The sequence below is a fragment of the Molothrus aeneus genome, chromosome 5, assembly GCF_037042795.1.
Source record: "Molothrus aeneus isolate 106 chromosome 5, BPBGC_Maene_1.0, whole genome shotgun sequence".
Classification (NCBI taxonomy): domain Eukaryota; kingdom Metazoa; phylum Chordata; class Aves; order Passeriformes; family Icteridae; genus Molothrus; species Molothrus aeneus.
The window spans coordinates 55,812,264-55,836,289 of record NC_089650.1 but is presented as its reverse complement, the minus strand read 5'-3'; the positions used below and the strand labels follow the sequence as shown (position 1 = coordinate 55,836,289).

At 47.5% G+C, this 24,026-nt stretch overlaps 1 protein-coding gene across 1 annotated transcript in view; it reads right to left on the bottom strand.

Annotated features, from left to right (window-relative positions):
* LAMB1 (laminin subunit beta 1) overlaps positions 1-24,026 on the bottom strand; it is a 42,871-nt gene that overhangs the window by 15,923 nt on the left and 2,922 nt on the right. The window contains exons 3-23 of the mRNA XM_066549825.1: positions 23,340-23,475; positions 21,360-21,433; positions 19,327-19,515; positions 19,157-19,220; positions 17,486-17,688; positions 16,112-16,232; positions 15,766-15,954; positions 15,289-15,468; positions 14,761-14,873; positions 13,838-13,917; positions 11,196-11,331; positions 8,964-9,122; positions 8,108-8,235; positions 7,535-7,658; positions 6,796-7,000; positions 6,493-6,636; positions 6,165-6,396; positions 5,501-5,664; positions 4,830-5,054; positions 3,814-4,031; positions 3,600-3,696 (exon numbers count right to left, since the gene is read on the bottom strand). Of these exons, the coding sequence (XP_066405922.1) occupies positions 3,600-3,696; positions 3,814-4,031; positions 4,830-5,054; positions 5,501-5,664; positions 6,165-6,396; positions 6,493-6,636; positions 6,796-7,000; positions 7,535-7,658; positions 8,108-8,235; positions 8,964-9,122; positions 11,196-11,331; positions 13,838-13,917; positions 14,761-14,873; positions 15,289-15,468; positions 15,766-15,954; positions 16,112-16,232; positions 17,486-17,688; positions 19,157-19,220; positions 19,327-19,515; positions 21,360-21,433; positions 23,340-23,475 (3,181 nt within the window). The remainder of the gene's footprint in view (positions 1-3,599; positions 3,697-3,813; positions 4,032-4,829; positions 5,055-5,500; positions 5,665-6,164; positions 6,397-6,492; positions 6,637-6,795; positions 7,001-7,534; positions 7,659-8,107; positions 8,236-8,963; positions 9,123-11,195; positions 11,332-13,837; positions 13,918-14,760; positions 14,874-15,288; positions 15,469-15,765; positions 15,955-16,111; positions 16,233-17,485; positions 17,689-19,156; positions 19,221-19,326; positions 19,516-21,359; positions 21,434-23,339; positions 23,476-24,026) is intronic.

The window sequence follows — 24,026 nt, the reverse complement described above, 5'->3', positions numbered from 1 at the left end:
ACAAGACATCTCTGAACACCAAAAATATCTATAAAAGCAGCCTATGTGACTAGTTCAAGATCTAGGTGTTAAAATTTTAAGACTACAAAACTTATTCTTAAATGGCAATAGGGTAATTTTTAGTGAACTGCTGTTCCTGCACCAGCCACATAACAAAGACTAAAAAAAGAGAAAAATAACATTCTTGTCAATGTATGCAGTGTGTATTTGACAAAAAGCATGACCTTTTTTTTTCATTGTAATTCAATTAAATTCTGTGATTTTACAGTAAGACTTGATACTCATGTCCAACACAGGACATGTTTCTGAAGGGACTACAGCAACACCACCTAACTTCCAATCTCACACAGTGCCTCCTACTAACTGCACTCTGGTCTGCTTGTTCAACTTATTACAACAGTAATGACAATAAAATTGTCATCTCCTTTATATTAGATGAAGCATAAACTTTAAGTATCTACTGTGCAAAGGCATTGTTTGAGCTGCATCTGCAGCCACTCCACATCTCAGGCTTCCCAGGAGCCTGCAGCCTTCTTTTGGAGACATGCTTTGTGGGTTGAAGCTGGTGCAGAACTCAGCATGCTGAGTCCTGCACTTTAGTTGCCAGGCTTTGGAAAAGCTCCAGCAGAATGCCTGGGAGACCTGAATTTGATGAACTCTGTAGTGCTATTATTTACTACCTTAGGTAGGATTTTTATGCACACACACACATTCACATGCAGGTTCATGCAGAGCTGCAGCCAGCTCGAGGCTGGAGCAATGGCAGAAGAGTCCTGCCAAGGGGCTGGCACTGCTTCCAGAGCAGGTGATGCCCACAGCAGAGCTCCTGCACACTGTAATCCTCCCAGGGACCTGCACGAGGCCAGGAGAGAAATGCTGGGCTCTTCCCCATCCTCTATGGCTCTGCTGTGCTTGTTTCAGGCATTATGTTGAATTCAGTGAGAGAATGTTGTGGTTTTTCAAAGCACAGGGAGTAAGCCGGCTCTGAAGACCCAGCCACAGGCTTTCTGTGGGGTGTAATCCCCAGTGGGGACATTTGTGGGTGCTGAAGTGCAGCCAGTGCTGTGGGTGCACAATGCTGTCCAAGCACAGGCACCCACCCCATCGGGCCCCAGTGGTGCCAGTGTGATCTCTGTGGACAGAGAGGAGACATCAGATGACATTTTCTCTCCACAGCAGGGGGCACAGACTGCAGCACCCAGAACAGGTACAAAAACCTGCCTTCCCCGGCTTTTGCTTCACCATGGCTGATCTAAACAAGGTTTCTAGAAGAGACATCACAGACAGCAGGCTGGCAATGGGGATGGGAGGGAAGAGTGCCCTAGAGCCTGGTATCCCCTGGAGTCTACTGGGACCCTGGGCCACATCCACAACTCACTGCTGCTGCAAGTGCCTGAGAACCCATGGAGAGCTGCAGCCTCAGCCTGTCCTATATGGGCCATTTTGCACATCTCCACACAGCTTTGTCCAGAGCTTATTTGCAGGCACTTGGCACTTTTAAATATTGTCAAAGCTACATGAGCAGTATGGTTCTCATTTCTCATCAGGAGCTTGTGTTTCTTGATGCCAACAACCTGAAGACCTTTTGTGAAGAGATCACACATCACTGTCCTTGGAGTAACTGGTTCACCCTGTGGTTTCCAACCTTGAGCAGAACCCACTTGCCCTAGAGAATGGAGGATCCCACGCTGGAGCCCTTGGGGGCAATGTCCACACCTCTGCACCAGCTTGGTGAAGACTGTGTCCACACTCACATGGTTCAGAGCTTTTGCTCTTCCCCATCCAGATTTGTTCCTATTTTGCTCCTGAATGCAGCACAAAGTGTGGCCATACTGGCTGCTTGGGCTAGCAAGAACACGCCAGGTGGCAAACACCATGGCAGGAGTCCACATGTTCCCTGCAACTGGAGCAGACATCTTTGTGACAAAGCCTTGTCTCAGTTCCAGCTTCACTGGCTGCAGGCCAGATCTCTGCTGTTTTCCAGGGACACTGCTCGGCAGCTCCTTAAACAGCACGGTTTCTGCTTGCAACCCTCTTATCCCAGAGAGCTGCTACCTGCCCACGCAGCAGCTGCAGGTCTGCCAGCCTGAACATCACCACTCACTCCCCAGGGCTAAATGAGGGCTGAGAAGTCAATTGTCTTCTTGCCAAGGAAAGACAGGAGGCCCTGACCGCAGCACACCAGGGAGAGCCTGCAGCACCACCCGGCTGGATGCGTTCCACGAGCCAGCACACGCTTGGAGCCTGTCCAGAGCAGCACACTGCAGGCTGCCACTGCTCAGCCCTGGGCAGCAGCTCTCCCCACCTGCCACAGACACCTCCTGTTGGATGTAATCATGAAGGAAAATCTGCCTTTCCACCCGAGGGAGTCTCCTCTGTCACTAGGGCACAGAAGGGATGGTGGACTGGAAGGGGAGTGTAGATCTCACATGGTAAAAACAGGCTCTGAAGAATATATTGTCTCTTTACTTCAGAAAAATTAAAGCAGGTTTTCACATGTTCAAAAGACAGCAGAAACTCCTCGAGAGATCAGAAATGATGCTATGCTGCAAAACCCTGCTGATAAGGTATGCAGATGGACTCCATCAATAAACCCTGATGGAGACAACTGATAGCAAAAGACAATCCCTGCCCTGGAGCCAGCAGGGTCAGCACACCCCTTCCCATGTCAGAACACACACAGCCTCTCAAAAGGCAGCCTTTCCCCCAAGAAACCCAATATGTACTCAGGAACTGGGACAACTCCCCAGTCCTTTCATCTGCTGCAGTAACCAAGTAGCTGTGACCTGCCTATCTATCAAGATAATGGGCTCTAAGGTATCTCTATTGTAAGGGATTTATTAAAGACCACAGCAAGCACATTCCTCCCTGCAGGAAAAAATACCTTAAATCTATTGCAAATCCTCCTGGCAAGGACTCTTATTTGAACAGATCAGAGATACAAGTTTGTTCTGGTCTGGACAATGTTTGAGGTTTCTTTTCCAGCTAATGAACAGACTTGTTTATAATGAAAGGACAGAGGCCATCCAGCTTTCTAAACAACCTACTTCATGGTGCTCTGTTCTGCAGCATGTAGCTATGGCTAAACCACTGCATGGTCTCTGCTTTCTCCTTTATTTTAATCTGAAATATAAGGAAAGTCTCCTACTTAACAAAAAATCTCCAGTCTCTTTAAGAAGGCACAAGAGACAGGGGTCTTCAGCTACATATAATTGAAAGGCAAAGGAAACTAGTTTCAATTCTCAATTCAAATGTTTGTGATATGTTTTCTTATCATGCTGGCTTACCTGACAGCATTGCAATCTTACCCTTAAGGAAGAGTTGCTTCTAAACAGAGAGGTTTGTTTCTAAATAAAGGTCAGACAAGAAAAATACAGACAAGCACAGGCCTGGGCTCCTGCCACATGTCCCATCCTGCAAGGCACCAAAACCCCAGGGCAGACCTCACCATGCCTTTGTCCCTCTTTTCCCTCTTTTCCAAGGCTCGAGCGGGCTGCTCCTGGCAGGGGTGTCCCAGTGAACCGGGGTGTGACGGTGTGCCCAGCCACACAGACATTTCCAAAAGGAGCAGGTGGAGCAGGCACCAGGGTTGGACTCACCTAAGCACTCCACGCTTGGGTCACCCCAGTAGAGCTCCTGGCACTCCCGGCAGGTCCGGCCTCCGAAACCCGGCATGCAGTGGCACTGCCCTGTGAACTGTCAAAGCCAAAAAGCAAACCCATCAGCGAGCCCTCAGCAGCTCAGCCCTGCCCCGAGCGGGGGCCGAGCCTCGGGCACAGGGCCGAGCCTCGGGCACAGGCCGCGCCGCCTCACCTCGTTGCAGGCCGGTCCGAGGGAGCGCGCGGGGTCGCAGTCGCAGCGCTCGCAGCCGGTGCCGCTGGCCAGGCGCCACGTGTGGGGGGCACAGCGGTCACACGTCTGCCCCACCACGTTCGGGAGGCACCGGCACTGCCCCGTGGCCGCCGCGCAGCGGCAGCTCTCCGAGCCCTCGCAGTCCTCCCGCACTGTGCCCAGGTAGTTGCAGACGCACTCTGTGAGGGAAAGAGCACGGCACCTCCATGTCAACCTGACCCCTGCTACCAGACTGCCCTGATTCCACATCTAGTTTATTCTCTGAGTCCACAGAAGTGTGGGCAGATGCTGGCATGTCCCAATGCCAGTGGCCAGGCCTGGCTGACCCAACACTGAATGACATCCAGGACTGCTCAAGAGCTCTCCTTATGCCCCAGCCCTCCTCATTCAACCAGCCCAACCCTCCCTGCTCTCCTCCATTCCTCCTTCTGTAGAACCAAAGCCCAGGTCTGCCCAGCTCCCCTCAGTCAGCTACAGTGGCAGATCTGCTTGAAGTGGTCAACTGGCCAAAAGTGAGCTCACCTGCTCAGTGACCCACCTGTCCTGCTAGGCTGTGCCTGATGCCACAGGAGAGTGGGGTCTGCCTCCCCACCACCCATTACAGCTTCCTGTCCCAGTCCTCATTCTCACTGCCCAACCACACCTGCTGGGACCTGGTGTAAACAAAAGCCAAACCCTCCCCCCACCACCTTATCTCTGGAGAAGATATAAACAGAGACCAGTATCAAGAGGGTAAGAAGCCCCCCTCCTGCAAAATCCTCCCACCTTTCAGCAAATGTAAATGCTGTCTCTGAACTCCCTCTCAAACACAGAGAGCCAGGAGCCCCACCCAGATGCAGGGCAGCTGCAGGCAACTCCAGCTGGAAGTAATAAGGTTTTTCCTCCACTCCAAATGCTCCCAGGTAAAAAGCATTTAGCTATCCACTGCTGCCCCTGACAAGGCTGGTGCTGGGGCTGCAGCTGTGTCTCGCACTCACTTCTGCAGTCCTGCTGCAGGGCGCTCCCGTAGTAGCCCTCTCTGCAGAGGTGGCAGTTTTCCCCCTCGGTGTGATAGAGGCACTTCACGCACGCTCCGCTCCTCTTGTCGCAGGCCTCTGGGTCAGTGGTGTCGATGTTGTTGTTGCACTGGCACGGCTGGCAGGCGCCACCGACCTCATCGGGGCTCCCAAAGAAGCCAGACGCACATTCATCACAGCGACTGCCTGTTTGAACAAACAGGCACACTGGGAACGGCCATCACGGCTCCCTGGCACAGCCCCCTCATCAGCAAGGCAATAAAGACCATTGCTGGGGGGGCATCAACTGGATCACGTTTAAAGAAACAGAGACAGCACTTGGTGAGACCAGGGTAATTTGGTGCAGAGCAGGGATGGTACCACCCAGGGCACCAAGGCATGCTACTCATCCCCTCAGTTCCAGTGCTGTCCTGCCAACCCTTTGCTCAGCACCAGTCATCCCCCACTGCTGCAGATGAGGTTCATGGTCATGCTGGCACCAGCCACAGAAACCACTCTGCCCTGGCACCTTCCAGGTGAAGCAACCCCCTGCAACAACCCACTGGTGCTGGTCACATCTAACCCACATGAACACATCCTGTCCCTGAAAGGTTCAACCCAACCAGCCACCCCTCCATAGCCCCACCAAGTACCTATGTATCCCACACTACAGACACACACGACTTGCAGTGTGACTGGATCCTGGTAACAGCCACTGGCAAACTGGCGTCCACTCTCAGGGCCATCAGGGCAAGGGCAGGGCCGGCAGTGGTCACCTGATCCCAGGATGGGGTCTCCATAGTAGCCAGCCTGGCACCTGCACAACAGAGTACACAGCATGCAGGGACTGCAGGCAAACACACTGCAGCCTTGCTGTACATAAGCTCAGATTTTATACCACTGTGAAGAAGCAAAGGGCAGAAACATCCTTATGGCTCTCCCTTACCACTCACACTCCTAGCAGCTATGTCCACAGACACAAATTTGCCTGGTTTACACCAGCATAGGAGCTGCACACCGAAGGCTGGACATCAGCCCTGCCACTGCAACACCTCTCAGAAGGCTCGCTAAAGGCCTGGGGTCCTGCAGCGTGCTCTTGGTCACTTATGAGACACAAGGCTGTGGGCAGGGAAGAGGGGATCCCCACTCCCATCAATCTCCAGGACCACAAGTGCTTCTCTGACTCCCCGGACCCAGGGACTTTTGCTGTGGCTCAACACCTGCATGAGCACCAGCACCAGAGAGGCACAGCAGAGCTGCTGTGCCCACACTGCTGTGGGGAAGGAGAGGGGCAGGGCAAGGGCACAGGTGCCGTACCTCTCACAGTTCTGCCCGGCTGTGTGGTCCCGGCAGCTGAGGCACTCCCCGGTGTAGGGGTTACAGTCGTCAGCGTGGCCATTGCAGTGGCAGGGCTGGCAGCTGGGGAAGCCCCAGAAGCTGGGCAGGCAGCGGTCGCACTGCCGCCCGTACACCCCGGGGAAGCAGTGGCACTGGCCTGTCTCCACGTCGCAGAAGGCGTTGTAAGAGCCTCGGGCGTGGCACTCACACGCTGCAAGGAGAGCGGGAGAGAGGCTGAGTTTCCAAGACAAGCCATAACCTCAGGGCCCCAACCACAGCCCAGCCCAGAGCCAAGGGTTTAACATACGTCGGCATCCGCTCGGCCCAAACCCAAAGGTGCCAGGGGCGCATCTGTCGCACTGTCTTCCAACAACGTTGGGACGACACTGGCACTGTCCTCCATTGGGGTCACACACCGAACTCAGGGAGCCCTGAGGGTCACACTGGCATGCTGAGCAGAGAAAAACATTGCACAAAGTGAGCACTGTGGCACAGGACATGAATCCCCTGCCTCATCCCACACCCATGCCTTCCCCATGGAAACTGCTCTGCCTGCAGACACCATCCAGCCCCCAGGCACAGTCTCCCCTACAAGTAGGTGGTTACGTACATAAGGCAGTCTCATGCAGTAGTGCAGAAATGCTGAATATTATGTTCTTGCAGACATCTGTCATGGGAGTTTTCACAACACTCCTGCTGTTTTCCAAACACCGGTATCTTTGGAAAGTTTCCCAAGCGCTGTTCGTGACCACGTCTTCGCCCGAGCCTCCCACTGTGAATATGTCCAGTGATTTGCAGTATGGCATGAGAACAAGCTACAAAACAATTTTAGAATGACAAAGTGTCACTACTTATAAATAGCCTCCACAAAAATTGTGAAAATTCAGTATTATCCCAGTTTCTAGCCTTCTTTTTGCTGAAAAGCAAATAGCCAAATGGAATTTGTAAGGTAAATGACAGTATTTCTCTATTTTGGTGGAATACTTCTGGTATCTGACAAATTCTTACCCAATCTACCAAATTCTATCCATTCTAAAGAAGAAGATTAACACTGTCATTGATTTTCATGACCTACATGACACACATGAGCCTCCCCAAAAAAACTAGAGGTCTGTGGACTAGCTGCAGTCCTGCAAAATACCTAAAAGGCATTTTAGCAGAAAAACAGCTCACGTACTTGGAGGAACTTCCGAAGAAACCTATACTGCATTACATTGTTCAGTTGAAATCTGACTTCAGCTGTAAGGAACAACGCTGCAAAATACTACTTTGAATTTACACAGACATATGCCAGGGGAAATGCAAACTTCCAGCCTTTTAAGAGCATCCCTGAAATAAATTCTGCTCACAGAGTCAATGAGTGTGTAGGGGTTCTCAGTCTCTGTGTCCACCGAGGAGTACTGGGGCAGCTCCAGGCGGATGGTGTAGTTCAGCCCCTTCTCGAAGCACACGGGCCGCGGGAGAACAACGTATCTGAAGGAGGAACAGGAAACAGTCCTTACTTCAAAGGCACCATAAAGCATTTCAGGTGCCCCTATAGAGCAATCTAGATAACAGAAAGCAGCCAAGACCCGGCAGAACAAAAGCTGCGACGTGAGAGAGGCAGTTTGCAGGCTTGTGGAAGTCAGAACCGGAAAAGGTTATCAGCAAGGTAAAGAGTCAAACCAGTGTTCACTCACAGGCTGTGCAAACACCTCCCCCTCCCCCTCCACTCAGTGAACAAACCGTATCAGAATATGAGAATAAACTTAAAAGCTTTGAGTCTACAGACACACTACTAAATGTGTTTTTTATAACCCACTGGAAATTAATTTTCACCTATTTTCACAGAGGTTACAGAAAACTGAAAATGTGGCATTATTGTACTTCAATTTTTAAATGCTTTATTTTTTCTCTCCTTTTTCCCATCCAGTTATACCAACCTGGATCCAGGTGATAGTGAGACCACTTGATTATCATCATCAGGAACTGTGTTGCCACACCGACTGCCTGTGGGAATCTTCCCTGGGCGTGTGACACTGATCACAGCTTTTTCCCATTGATCAGGCAACTGGGAAAAAAAAAAGGCTCATCAGTATCAAGTAAGAATCATAAACTCTGGAAGCATCCAGAGCTCAGGCCAGGAAAAGCGTGAGCACAGACAGGGTGGTCATGGTGCTTCAGGGAGGATGGGGCTACAGCTGCAGCATCAATGGGGCATCTATCAGCTGCAGGTGTGGGCTGAGAGCAAGGAGCAGGTGGCCAGCAGCCCCATCTGCATCATGGCATCACCAGGGGCTTTGGTGACTCCTCTCCCCTCACCTCTGGGTCCTGTATGTGAGTATTCCCTGCAGTAAGTTGCTGCCAACAGGCAAGGAGATGGAGGGATTTTTCTCTTTCATTTCACTCTACAAATTATCAAAGGCAACTGCTTGCAAACTCTTGGCTGCAGGCATTCAACATCCAAGATGGGCAATTTGCTTCCTAAGGTGCACAATGCCCATCTGATCTGGCCAATAACAAATTTATAGTCTAATCTGCCCTGATGGGACTTGTCACTTTTTAATTTGCTCATTAAACAGGTGCTGAAACAATGCAATAGAGAAACAAACTCTAAAGAAAATAGTACTAGAAATAGTCACCATCATTTTGGATTTTGACACATCTCAGACATTTAACTGAGCACCTGTCCTTTCTTTGAGCCCTGATGAGTCCTTAAAGTGCCAGCTCATGTCAGTTGTTCACCAGGAGAGCCAGCACCTGGCTGGGAGGCAGCAGTGCCCATACTCACAGACCCACCTGCGGCTCGTAGCGGATCACAACATCATACTCCATGGAGTAGGGGATGTTGTCAATGTGGAATTCCAGGTGTCCCCCCTCAGGGACTCTCACAAATCCTATGCCTGTCCATGACGGCGTGCGGTCTGGCGTGTACTGGCGCTCTATTATGTTCACTCCCTACAAAACAGGGAACAGATATTTCAGTACTGATCCATTAAATCTGCAAGTCCCATAGGAGGACATGAAGTGTGGGGTTCTGCTGATGGATGACTTCTGGACTGCAGCATCCACTGCTGGCATCCCAGACAACACAAATTCTCTTTTAAATCCATACACGTGCACACCACTGCCCTTTCACTTAACAACATTACAAATGCAAGAGAGATAAAGCAAAGCAAAACTGCACAACTCTTCATTTATTTCTCTGCTATGGTGCAGAATTAAATTTTAAAACTTGCTATGAGTAACTAATTCACCAGCTATGACATCTCATTCACCATACAGATTTCCACATTGCACTTGTAGCAGTAGGATTTATGGCAGTGGCACATCACTGTTCCATTAACCACCCAAACCTGAGTGCCAATTGCTCCCTGACTACACCAGGCTGTTTCAAACCAAACCACTGCTCAAAATAGCATTGGAAAAGCAGATCATGTCTTTAATGAGCAGGGTGTCACTAAAGAACAGAAATCCTCATCACTGATAGATATTTCCTAGCCAAATCAACACATGGTCACCCTTTTCAGTCTGAGGTGTCAGGTTTTTTATCTGTTTTTTATGTAAAGAAGGGGAAAAAGCTAATAGAAAATAGAAACATGGTGCTCAAATTTCCTGTTTCAAATGTATCTGTATCCACAAATAGTTCTCTCCATAGAACAACATCCTGTGCATTCCTAAGGAAGCTGCTTCAGTAGAAAGGGATAAAATGCAAGGAAACGCCTACATATATACGTGTCACTTCAGGATGTCCCCTCATGTATTCTCACACTCTTTGAACAGAGCCTGGCTGTAAGTTATCAGCCTTTGGCTTTGCACAAAGATCAGAGCTCCCCAGAAAGGATGGCAGGCAGGATGTGAGCAAGGGCATGCAGCTGTAGGAGCACAGGGGCTTGGCCCTGCCTGTCAATCCCTGCAACTCCGTGCCACTGCATTTTGTCTTGTGTTGGGCCCCCTATCTGGGAATTCAGAGTTTTATTCTATCATCAGATTTGTGAGAAGCTTTTCAATATTGGTGTTTTTAAAAATTGTTTGTCCTCAAGGTTTCAAAAGGCAAACCAGCAGCACATTCCCCTTGCTCTGTTTGGCAGGCTGGATTTTGGTGTTGGGCTTCTCCATCCCTGAGCCTTGGAAGGGCCTCAGGTACCACCTCTCCAGCTGGGCAGACACAAATGCACCAAAAACCCTGCACCAGCTCATGTGCCCTCTGCTGTGGCACAATTTCTGCTCTGTGCTGCCTTCCCTTTCTGCAGTTATATGAGAGGAAAAACTCCTCTGCCTTGGCTGAAACTGCAGAGTGGCTGCATTTTGCTCAAAAGAAATAAATTAGGGCACCAAATGCCCTGATTGTAGGCAGGCAAAGATCTGTTGCTTTAGAGAAACCATTATTTCCATCTCCCTGTCTCCTTGCTGGAGGCAAAAGTGATGGGTATAATCACCTAGCTGCTGTTAATGAATTGAAAGCAAGGCTGTGTGATGGGCAACAGAAAGAGCCAGCAACCCTATTGTAGCATGCCAGCAGGCAGAACAAGCTAGAGGCAACCTCACTTACAAAAATAGTTTTTTGGACAACCAGTATGGTTTTAGTCATTAATAAAATATATGTTACTGATGTACAGAAACTATAAAAACTGTGGCAATGTGCTTAAATGTGTGCTTTGTTCACTCACACTGAAGTGGCACCAAAGAGAGGAGCCAGTGTCTGTCCCACCTCTCTTGAGATAAGAGGAGAAGTGGATGTGATGGGGTACAGAGAGGGATGGTGACAGAAAACTAACTGTACAGTCATGATCAAAAAAATAGGTTTAAAAAGAAAAATTACAATTCCTCCCCCCTCAATTACTCCATTATTTATTGATAATAAGATTGAAAAGCTACAGGTTAGTAGTTTTCTGATGCATTTCAGTTTTGTGTTTTCCACATTTTAATTGCAAAATAAGCAGAATATAAAAGACACTTCCAAGAGCCAAGTGGTGAAACAACTTTTCCACAGCTCTCCAGACACTCCAGTCCACTGAAACTGCTACTCACAGGGCCCAAGTTGGCTTCCTCTGCCTCGTAGATGTAATGATCCAGTGAAATGAAGTAATAGCCAGGCTCCACCTGGTTGCACTGACGTCCAAACATGTGGGGCCGGCATTCGCATTGGCCAGATTCACTTGAGCAGCTAGAATGGAAGAACAATGAATTTACAACAGATCTTGGCTATGCTGAGGCAGCAATGGAGCTATGGCATTTTAAATGACACAGGAGGAGAAGCACTTCTGAACACAGCACACAGGAGAGGCTCTTGGGCTCTGCACTACTAACACGGCAGCACAGTTGCAAGTAGACCTGGCTCAACCCAACTATCACTCTCCAAAACAACATCCAGGCTCAGGCTGGAAGCAAGCACAGACCAGGAACATTTCCAGTAGGCAGTTTGCAAGTAGTTTCCTCTATTTGGATGGCAAGAGGATTTCATGCTATGGATGCAGTGATTCCCTGGGACACAGGAGTTCTGGGAGCTTTACTTGCTACCAGACACAGCCAACAGGCACATCTGCCCTGAAGCTGAGGGCAGGCTTGGGCTCCAAGCTTGCAAGCCACAGAGGCAGTGCATCTGTTTGTATGGTCTCAGGCAGAGCAGGAACATGCACGCCCCAGGATGCTGAGCTGCTCTCACTTGCTGCAAAGCATCCAGACAGGTCACCATCAGCAGCTACACAGGGAGGAAAACCATCCCTGGCTGCCCTAGAGTAGAACAGACACAACAAGTGACATGGGGCAGTCAGGGCCCTGACTGAAGGTCTGTCCAGAGTGACACATAGATTTCCCCTTCTTTCACAATGAGACATTTTCTTTACTCGATACAGCTCTATCCCCAAACTGCCTTTGGCCGTTTTTTTGTCCCTAGAGAGTCTGTCCTGCATCATAAAGAACGCTTGAGAACATTGTAATTTTACACACACCCAATTGCACTTCTTAAAAGGAAGGTTTTTTGGTCCACCAAAACACACCTCTTTCTTTAAATTTGAGTGGGATTTAAAAACATTTTCTAAAGGTAAATGCCTCTGGTTTCCATGAACAATCTCCAGACTCCTCAAGCCTCCAGACAAAGAGTAATTTTTAACTTAAACTGTTTTTTTGAAGTTGCAGAGAGTCTCTTAAATGTTCACTTTGAGATGCCAATAGTGCCAAAAGCTGTCCCAGAAGAGGAGCTGGGAAGCTTCCCCTCTGGGAAGGCAATAACTCCACCACCTGGGTTACACCACAGGGATGAATTTTGGGTGAGGCACAGCATCCCACACCCTGACAGGGAGCCAGAAAGCAGCAATTCAGCAGGTGAGGAGAGGAGCCCCGAGGAGAGCACAGCTCCCCCTTCCCAATGAGAGTCAGAGAGCAAAGCCAGGAGCCAGAGCTGGGCTCTGCGGTGCTCCTGTGGCTGGACGGGAGCACAGCCGCTGCCTGCCCCTGCCAGGATGCTGCACCTCCCCTCCCCACATGGTTTTGCAATCTCCAGGCTCAGTGCATGGGAAACAGGCTGGGCCACAGCTGGGCTGTTACCCCAAAGCCCTGGAAGCAGCTGTGCTGGGGGAGCTGCTCTGAGCTGTGTGGTGTAACCCATCTGTGTGCAGGCAGCGAGCACGGGGGAGTAAATAATCCCTAAGATCCACACTGCTGTCTGCCAAGGGCTAATGATTCACTCGGGAGCAGACAGGAGAGACGGCCCGTGGGACATTCCCACGGCAATCCCTGATGCAGATGGGTGTCTGTAGGCTGTGATGACCTATGGGAGACACACCAAGATGATCCCACACTCCCCCAGGGTGGTCCCATGGGCTTCAGTGGGAAACAGCTCTCTGACCCCCTTGGGAAACTTCCGTGGCTTTAGACAAAGGCATGATATTTCAAAGGGTTTGTGGAAGGAAGGGGAGAGGGGAAAAAAAAAAGGCAAAAGAACATGCTGCTGTTAACAAGCCAGGAGTTGGGCACACACCTAGCACACAGAGAACTGCTCTGGTCAGAGGAGCAGTCTGGCTACCCAGCACCCCACTGACAGGACAACTAAGCCACGACTTTCCATGCTGATACTGATGGATGCATATTCAAAACTTACAATTTTCTCTAAAAAATGTCCATCTCCCCAGTGGGCACATCTAGGTCCACATCCTACACCATGCAGCACCACTGGGGCAACGGAGCAGTGCTGTGCAGCTAGTGTGCTTCCCATAGCACCAGTGGCAGACAGATTGGCCAAAGGGTGATTTGGGAGCAAAGCAAAACCAGCATGTCCATGTCACTGTCCATGTCTATGTCATGCCTGAGTCCTGCTTTCATCCTCTAAGAGCAAAGCTTTGACATGGACCATGGGTCCATAACCCTGTGTTACAGCAAAGGCAGAGCTTAATCCACACCTGGCTCCTACCCTGGCTGACAAAGGCAGAGCTACACCAAAAACAGTTTTACATGCTCACTTGCAACAGTGGCATCAACAGAGATTGCTCAGCACAGAAAAGACATGGATGCCCCTGCCACCCTTGCTGCAATCAAGATCTACCACCTCCTGAAGCAGAAAAATGGGTATCAAACATCCTCTCCCAGAGCACATTGAGCCCTGGATGCTGTGGGTACAAAAACATGAAGCTGGGTGAAGTGGGTGATCACAGGAGAGTGACTGGGCAGAGACTCACTTGTTGTTCAGCGCTCCGCCCGGGTCGCAGTCGCACGGCCGGCATCCGTCCATGTCATTGCTCAGGCCCCAGTGCTCGGGCTGCAGGAGCAAACATCACCAGCACTGTCATCTGGGGCTGAATTAGCTCCATCTAACCCAAAGGAACATTTTTAAACACTCAGCCTAAGCTGTCCCAGACTGCCCCACCACCCATGGATCCTGCTCCCCTGGTTGTGGGTCTACCCCCACAAGCACCAACAGCACTTCCCTACCTGCTCTTCTCCCACCTTGCTGACCATTTCAAGGGCAAGAGAGCCACACATGGGGCAGTGGGTATTTGTGTAGGGCACTGCCCTTGCAGGGCTGCTACTCTGCAACTTGCTTGCTGGATAGACAGACAGACAGACGGGCTTGGTTGGTTTTTCCATGCAGTTCACTGCTAGATAAGAGTTTCTCAGTGTTTGTACAAACACATCCAGTTATCTGACAGCATGTTTCTATAACACTCCAGCATGCATAAACACTACATGGAAATGTATGTGTGTGAAATAATCCCTGCCTAAAATAATGGCCTGTTTAGAAAGCAATTTTTTTGGTAACACTGTTTCCCTGACCATTTTGTCTTTCACCCCATCAAGGACTTCAGCAGAACTGCCCTAGATCCCTCATTTTCAGAGCTACCACAGGTATCCTAATGTCTCACTTCTTATGGTCCCAGGAATTAGACTGGATGCTCTGGTCTGCCTTGACATGCATCCCAGCTCCCCAAAACACAGCACACTTCATGGCTCCTGACATCTCAAGGCGCCCTCTACACCCTAAATGCCAGGCATGGGCTAGTAGGCAGTCAGAGACAGGGGCCAGCACCTTGCTCCATGCTTCCCACACTCCAGCCCCCCTCACACCAGTGTCTCCTGATTGATTTTAGGGTGAACTACTTGCCAGACATTGATTGCACTGCTTTCCTGTCACCAGACGCTTACAATAGCAGTTTCCTGTCTCCGGATCACAAGGATTGCCCCCAGGGTGGGTACCCAGAGGATTACAGGCACAAGCTACATGGAAATACAAATAGGCAGGTCAAAAGCAGGACTGGAGTCGTATTTTAGACAGTGTTCAACTTCAATATATACATTAAATTTTCCCTGAATTCCCCATTACAGAAATTAATTTCATTCTTTGCCCACCACCCATCCCAGTAAAACCTCCCTGGCCTAAAGACTCATAACTGAAAAGAAATAAGGAGGATTATGCTATTTCCACTGAATACACCAGAAGGATCAAATGGCAAACTGCATTTTAAGGGCTGGTGGACTCCAAGCTACACCAAATCTAGAGTAATGTTTTTCTTTTAGGCAAAACATGAAAAAAAGGAAAAAAAAATCCATCCCACAAACCAACTTCTCCTGGCACTAACAGACCCTCAAAGAGCTTTTGATCACACATAAAGGAGCATATGTTTTTACTCACACTGACAGCCTGCTGGGTTATCAGCACTCAGGCCATAGAAACCTTCTTTGCAGAGGTCACAACGCTCCCCCTCGACAAATAATTTACAACGGCACTGTCCGGCAATGAGGCCGGTGGAGAAATCAGTGTAGCGGTCACAGATCCCACCATTCTGGGAGCCAGCTGGGTCACAGTTACAAGCTAAGAAGGAAGCACCACATGTGTGTTATTACTGCTACAAAATGAAAGGCCAAGTCTGAAATTCAGCTGCTGTGTAGAAAGACTGTCACTCTTGCAAGTATTAGACATGACGTGGGCTGGACACACAAGGACCAGGTAAATTCCCAGATTCTCAAAGAGAAAACAAAACCCAGCCAGGCTCCCTCAAGACCTCCAAGACAGCCACTTGGAGGCTTCCTCAGGGATCCCAAGGCCCACCTGGGATTTCCTCAGGGATCCCAAGGCCATTCCCACCCTGCGGAGTGGGGCTGCACTTACGCTCGCAGACGTCGGGGTCCCGCAGGTCTCTCTCGGGGTGCTGGAAGTAGAAGGGCTTGCACTGCTCGCAGCTGCGGCCCATGGTGTTGTGCTGGCAGTCATCACACACTCCCCCGCTGGTGTTCCCCGTTGTCATGTACACTGCCATGTCAAAGTGGCACTGGCTGGAGTGGCCATTGCAGTTGCACTCTGTGACAAAGACAGAAAGCAGAGTAAGAGTCCTGGGGGAAGTGCAACTCTGCAGAAAAGACACACCGGTGTCAACCAATGAACATGAAGGATTTTACACACAAATAACAGCCTGTAACGCTCACGGCACCCAGCTCTGCATTTTACTCCAACTCACTTTTGCATGCGTTACTATTGCGACCTTCAGCAGGGCGCCAGGGTAAGTCATGGTAGAAATCCATACACTGCTCACAGTTTAATCCTTTGGTATTATGTCTGCACATGCAGTGACCATGAACCTGTAATTGAAAAAAAAGGAGGGAAAAAAAAAGAATGAAAAAAGAGTTGGTTATAAATGAAAAATTAAAAAAAACATTCTACAATTAATGCAAAATAAAGCTAGCACATAATGGACATATACATTACTTTAATCCATGTAACTGCATTTAGAAAAGGCATAAAGGGCCATAGGTATGTCCTTCACCTGCCCAAGTGTCCTCATACAAATCTGTCCTTCTTTCCTTACTGGAACTAGTGCCAGAATAAATGCTTTCAGAAATAAACAAGGAGAGCACAGTTCCACCCCAATAATCACAGAAGCCTCTTGGAACCAAAAGTTAGCTGTTTATTAGCTGTTAATTAGCTATTAACATGCAACTATTTACATCAGCAGGTCACTAGCCCAGTGCCCTCTTTCCAGCCTGCCTTGGTTCTCAGAGCAAAGGTAACAGCCAGTTTGGATGGCGTTTATCCATCAGCCCCAGGCTCTGCCTTTGCCTTGTCAACAGAACAAGCACCAAGCAGACCAAGAGTGGTTGTGTGACAGCTGCTGCCACAGACCACTGGCACTACCAGCACTGTAGCCACAATGCTAAAGGCAAAGCCTGAGTGGAGACACTCATCCAAACACAGGGCAGTGGAGCATGCCTGGCTCGACGGCATCCTGCAGCCCTGGACAACCCACAACTCCATCCCACATCTCCAACCAGTTAATAACTCACCCATTAACAGGGTGCTATTATGGCTTGTCATGCAAAAAGCATGGGGAAAAGCAGACCCCAGAAGGGATGTGGCACTTGTGCAGCAGCATATCATGGAGGCAATCAGGGTTTTCCTTCAGGGCCTGTGTTTATTAGGGCTACAAACTCGACTTCTCAGCTGGTAATGACTTATACAAACACAGGTTATGTTTGATTCACAAGTGTTTCAGCCTTTGATGCCTCTATTCCACTTCAATTTTAAGGTAACCAAGTCAACTCACACATCAGTCTCTGACCTAATAAGGTTACACTCCCTTTCTTCATTCCTACCTTTCAGTTTCATCAGCTCTGTAACACAATCAGAAAAGGAATGTTAAAACAATTATCACCTAATCTGAGATATGTGTTTGGTTAATACCAATAATGACGGATGTGTTTGCCACAGAGGAATAATCATAACAGCTTTGCTGTTTGAAAATCAAGCGTGCAGAGGTGAGGGACAGAGTGTCATCTTTACATTTGTGTTCAAATCACTTAAAAGAGGCAGAGACAAGAAGAGTGTGAATATTTACCATTCCTTCCACCTCCTCGTCCAAGCCCTCCACGGGCGCACACTCGCTGGCGTGCCCGTAGCAGAAGCAGTTCCCGCGGACCACCATGTCGTAGATGGCATAGTAGTACTTCTCTCGGATCTCCATCCTGGAGTCCAAGAGGTTGTCTCCCAGAGTGTGCAGCTTGACAAATTTGACTCTCAGGTTTGTGATCTTCAATAGGTCTGCAGGGGACACACACAAAATACCTAACCAGCAAGCTCGTTTTGGAATTATTTACAGATAATATTTTGAATGGGAGGAAGCCAGGAGTGACTTCCTAAGCATGCTTCCTATGGGCAGATTAGATCACATTTGATTTCAGCACCTACATATCACTTCATACTCCCCAAATTAAAAAAAAAAAAAAAAGAAATTACATTATTTTACTACAGGTTGATAACTGTATAAGTCAGTTTAAACATAATTTAAAATATTTTAAATAGTCTATTTTATTATAAACATGCACAGGCACATACACAAACATTAAAGGCAAGGAGAAAAGCACTGCCTAAAAGACACTGGTTCTTTGGGGTTTTAAAATATAAGATGGTAAGGACTTGGTATCAAGAAACTGCTGCTAAGAGGACCAAGAGCCATTAGAGTTAGGAGACTTTTGGAAAAAGTTTAAGCTGGAAACAAAGGCAAATAATTCTCTTTTGTACATGCCCAACTTTCCTAGGAAATGTAATTAGTTACATTTCGTGGAAACAAATAACACCCCATCACTGACCAAATACAAAGAATTTCTTGAGGGATAATCCATGGGAATACAATATTGCAGTAATTAATACCATCCACATGTCTCTTTTGATATTGTGAATCCTATGTAATTTCTTATAGCCTTGAACTAGGCTTGACAAAGCACTTCAAGCCCATGAAAGCAGTTTCTCCTTTAAAACGCTGAGTAAAGATAAAAACCAACATTAAACTCATAGCAACGAGCAGACACTCCTCTACTTCACATATTTCCTTTTGCTCCAGGTAGCTTTACACTGAAGGACATGAACCCTCATAAGAATGCATATTAAATCAGAGGTCAGGATAAGGCCAGCACTGCATTTCCCTCAGGCCAAACATCCCACAAGGTTTCTCTTAAAGCCACACTGAGCAACAGATCTCTCATGCATTGCCATGACCATGCATGAACACTACAGCAAGTTGTGGTTTATGAGCACATCTGAGTGGTCTAGCCATGCAGTGCTACCATGGCCAACTGTTCCAAAGTCATGACTTTGTTTTGAAAAATAAAACATGACCTCATTGATTTTAGCTAGAAATGCACAATGAAATAAGTACCTTTGTAGCTCTCTTCATTTGCTTTCTGAATACTCTACAATTATAGGATCACATTCCAAGGTTTCTCTTGGCAACTGCATGTATTTTGGGGAAAGGGGGTCTTTAATGAAAATAAATCCCTGATCAATTAAGAAAAAGAAGTGTGCAAGAGCAATCTCTTGCATTCACAACACTGGTCTTTATTTCCCCACACATCACTGCCTGAGTCAGGAAAAGGAGCCATACACAGAGAGATGCATGTGACTTCAGAATTGCTATTGGGGATAATGCATGACTTAGTGGATTACTGGTTTTCCTTAACAAGTAAGTGCTGAAATGCTCTCAAATCAGCCTGAAAGGCAACTGCATACATACTCTGAATCCTTGGACTGTATGGATCTTCAATTCGAAAAGCAGGATCTAGAACACGATATATTACCTGGAGGAAAAATCAAACAATGAAAGATTCAGCTTCAAAAACAACAGAATCTGAATTTGCAAGGAAAAAGTCTAACAACAAACATATTAGAAAAACTGTCTCTGACCTCTCCCTCTGTTGAAGGTTCAATGTCAGAGTATCGGGAATCACAGATTATATCATCCACTTTCTTCATGGGTCCAGTTGAAATCCCAGGAAAGGAGCTCTCACAGTCATATGCAAAATACCTGTAAACGTGCCAAGTCTGTCCAAAGTCAGATGATCTTTCAATCAACATTGCAGCAGGACGGAATGTCTAACGGTAAGAAAAACAAGAGATTTCATTTGGTTAATTATTATTTGCATTTACATTAAATCTTAGTAGTGTGAGCAATCCACATGTCTGGATTTTAATCTCTCTCCCTGCACCAACTATTTCCCATATGTGGAAATATCGGAAATACTTTTCTGGTGATATTCCACTTTCTTCCCAGAGGCAGATACATGAAATAACACTCCTCAAACCATAGACTACTACCCATCTTCAAAAGATGGCACCCAGTGGTCAAGTGCTTAAACACATTTAAACAAGAAAACTTGTAAGTTTTTTTTATTCCAAACCCTTTCTGAAAAGTGGGGGTGGAAGTAGGGCTCTACAGAGACAAAAATATTTTTTCCCCACAGCTTGTGGAAAGCAGCAGAGCCTTCTTCCTTGCTGTACCTCTTCACCTGATCTTTTACAAAGGACCTAATGGGCCTCCTCGACTACTGTAGGGAGCCGGAGGCCACTGCCACTGCTTCCCATCCAGCTCTGACACCCAGAAGTTACTGCTGAGCAGGTACCTCTGAAGCTCAGAGAAGCCCCAGCATTTCCTCTTTGCCTGACCACATGAGGCAAAATGCAGCATCTCTGATGTCCAGTGCCAGCTGTCCTCTGTGCTGCCTTAAGAAAACATCCCTTATGGAGATGGAGAGGTTCAGCTTTATCCACTCACGGTGCATTTGATTTCCCCCATCCCCAGTGACCCTTCTCCAGCTGGCCTTGCCCAGACCCTGGCAGGCTGCATTCACTTCACCAAACCAGTGTCCTTCTTACCTACATGTATCCAACTCTAGAACAACAAACTAATAAAGTTTTGATAAGATTTTTAATCCCTCCTACCTAAATAAAATCATGTTTTCATTTTTGTGCTGCCTTTCAAAAACCAGATATTTATTTAACCCTAGCTTGTACCTACCAAGAAATGCCAACAATCTCTTCCTTAGTTTTATGTATTCAGTGGGGACCTCCCAGAGCCAAGCACAAAAGCACTTCAGTCACAGCTGGAAAGAAATTTTCTCTCTGCTTCCTGGCTGAAAATATCACCCAACTTAGAAACTACTATCTCACCCAACAAAAAAATTTAGCAACCCAGAAATAAGGCAGCTCAACTGTCTACCACACAAAGGCCACAAGGCATCATTAAAACTATCTTTCCCCTGCAGTCTTCCTCCTGACAGCAGAACAAGCTCCAGCACTGGGGTACAATGGCTGCAGTGACAGGGGTTTTTTGGGGGTCCCTCACTGCTGGCTGCAGTAGAAATGACCACCTTCCACCACCTTAAGTCACAGGGAGAAACCCTTGTTGATGCCACAGGAAAGAGGAACCAGCTGTCCTAGAAAGCTAATGCGTAAAAATGAAGAGATTAATTTGTCCACATGGGAAGAACATTTAGGATGTACGGGACATAAGCTACCATTCCAAGACATCTGTTTGTAAAAAAACAAAGACACTTTGTGTACAGATGTTCCTTCTTCCTGAAGACCTTTCCATTTGCCAAATGAAAACTGACACCATGGCCAACTTTTTTCAGGAAAAAAACCCTTGCTACTATATGACTTAGCTAACAATCTTCTAGAACATAACCACCAGAGACACACCAACAGAAAACCCAGCTTCAGCAAGACTCCTTCTGCAGCCTCACTGGAGTTCAAACACAAATCAGAACCCAGCCTTTCTGCATGACTTCAGCACTGGTTAATGGTTGGCAGCTCTGAAAAATTCAGGCCAAACAGCTCAGACAAAGCCCAAATCCAAAATATCAAATAGATGTGAAGGACTATGAGACCTCTCATTTCCTCATGTTTTAGGGTTCAGGGTAAGACTGTGGCTTCCTTACCTTGAAGGTCATAATGAGATGAGTGAAATGAAACTCAGCCTCCAGGTCCAGCTGGATAGTCACGTTTTCCAAACCTGCAGGGGCAGAGAAAAGAAGGTGTTCAGCTAACAAGGACACCTGCCAGTCTCTACATGAAGAGCTTTTGCCAAAGCTCTTCACTCTGTTGGCATGAGACTATTTTCTTTAGCACTTGGTTCTGTAGTGGAAAAGGAATATGATGGTTTAGTGTGTGCCTGAGGTAGAGGGGGAGACACCAAGAACCTGCTGGAGAGTAACACGTGGGATTCCTGTGCGTGATCAGCACCGAATGCGCTACACCCAGAGCATGAGCCCGCAGTGCTACTTGAGACAGGGGCATGGCTGGGACCACCACAAGCTGGGTCCTGGCACCAAAGCCCCAGTCCAGCTGGGGATGCTGAGCCCAGATGTGTGTGGTGGCTGGAGGCTGTTCTCCCCCACCCCAGCCTCTCTGGCAGCAGCAGCAGCACAAGCTTCTGCAGCCCTAACACTCCCAGTCTCACTGATGCCTGGTCGGGGCCATTTTTCACTCACTCTGGACTCTCCTGTCCACAAGAACAGCTCCTTTATAACCTAGTTTTGAGACACTCCTAAAGCAACTATCACAGCCCTGCTTTGCAGTCCCAAAGGTTAAGAAAATGGTGAGAGGAAAAAAGTTTTCCAAACTGCTGTATGACTACCTGTGGTTAAGGACTCTACACAGAAAGGAAGAAAAACAGCCAGAAATATTATTTTGCCTTGTGAAAAGAGCTCTCGAAGCAGCTGGATACTAATTATACTGTAGTTGGAAATAAAAAATAAAATCAAGATTTACAGAGAGGAGAAAGGGTAAGAAATGAAAATAATAAAACAATAAGGCACTTAAATTTTTGACCAGCTGTAACCTTCTGTGAAGCATGCAGCAATGGTCTCTTATGCTGTATGCCTGAAAACATGAATTGGACAGAAAGAATCATTTGTTTTTTATTGTTGAAGGACATTTTCATGACCTTATGAGCTAAGAAACTTTTTTGTGTGAATGCTGCCAAGTCTGTTGCAAAAAACATGAATTATCTGGAATGCTGGAAGAGAACCGCTGGCTGCAAGCAGTTGATCTAAATGGTTAAAAAGGATTTAGTGAAAACCTTTCTTTAACAGGCAGCAAAACTGTTACAAATATTACTTTTTTTTTCTCATATACAATAAGGCAGCTGCTGCCAATGAATTTGCAGAAATCCCACCCTGTCCAGCTGGCTTTAAGGTTTCAGGGTAGGACTGCTGTTTGAGAAACCCTTGCTGCCTTGTTTTGTGTATGAAAGCATTCCAAAAGCATAACCAGAAAAGTAAAACAGGCAGAGGAAGGATTAAAAGAAAAAAACCAAAAACCCCACCAAACTAATAAGAAATTTTTGTTTTTAACGAGCTGGCTTGTTTCCACAGTTCATTTTATTGCTTGGCAAATGGTATAGAAATTCAGGGAGCTCAGGAGGGAGAAGGCAGCTTGTAGGGTAAGAGATATCCCTGGCTTTACTGTCCTGAGGTAGAAAAAGGAAATTGGAGGACTGCAGGCAGGGCAAGAGCCAGCTCTGCACCCAAACCTCCTCCTTCCACAGCCTCCAGCCCGGGCGTGGGGAAGCCCTGGGATATTTACTCTTGGAAAGCTGCTCAGCTCTTGCTGCCCAAATATGAGGGAGAATCTGAGGCCAGTGTGGGAAACTCATCTCTTTAGGAAAGGACTCTTGCAGAGTGCTTGGACGGCTGTTTCCAACACTCCTGGAGGACTCGAGGGGTTTTGTTGCAGATTAAGGACCGCTCCAGGGCACACAAAAGCAGCCAGCTTTACTCATGGCTCCTCACACAGCATGATCCTTCACAGGACAGTCATCACCAGGCCAGAGATAAGAGCAAACCCACAGGTACCCTTAAACAAAAGGAGAGAAAACAGCTCCCAGCCCCGGAAATTGCCCCAGACAAACCACATACCATTCTCCGACTGCCACCAGAGCTTCAGGCGATTTGGATCGAACGTGGTGACCACATTTTCAATCCGATGGCTGTCGGGATTGAGAGTATCGTGGAAGGGATCCTCCGAATCACATATGAAACATTTTTTGTCCTCCTGAAACAACATGATAATCAGCATTACTGATTTTATCCATGGGGCAATAGTTGCTTCCTGCAGATAAGAGTATTTTCCATCCATATCACATTCCACTCGTTTTGCCTGCAGGAGTCATCAAAGATTTTTTTTTGTTGAAATGCTAAGTGTTTTTACCTCTATGAATTAATGTAAATTGCCAAATGGAAAATATGCCAGGAATTCCATAACTTCATTTTTATGGGAAGCATGCTTTCCATGAAAATTGCAGTTTCAGGAAATGTCTTTCAGTGCACGTATTCTCCAGTGGAATTCAAAACCAATGGCAACATCTACAGAAAATTGCTGAATTGCTTCTGTAAAAAATGCACACGTGCAAAACTGCATCTTAACAACTTGTGAGAAATAACTCTGGCTTTTGGAAGCTGGCTTGGAGATGCAAGCTGCCTGAATTAGGGATACCTCCCGTGAGGCTCAGTGCACATCAAGGGGCCCTCAGTGATTTAGCCCTTTTCTCTGAATTCAGCTTGTCCAACTCCTACCCAAACCTTGCATCTTCAGCTGGTATTGCA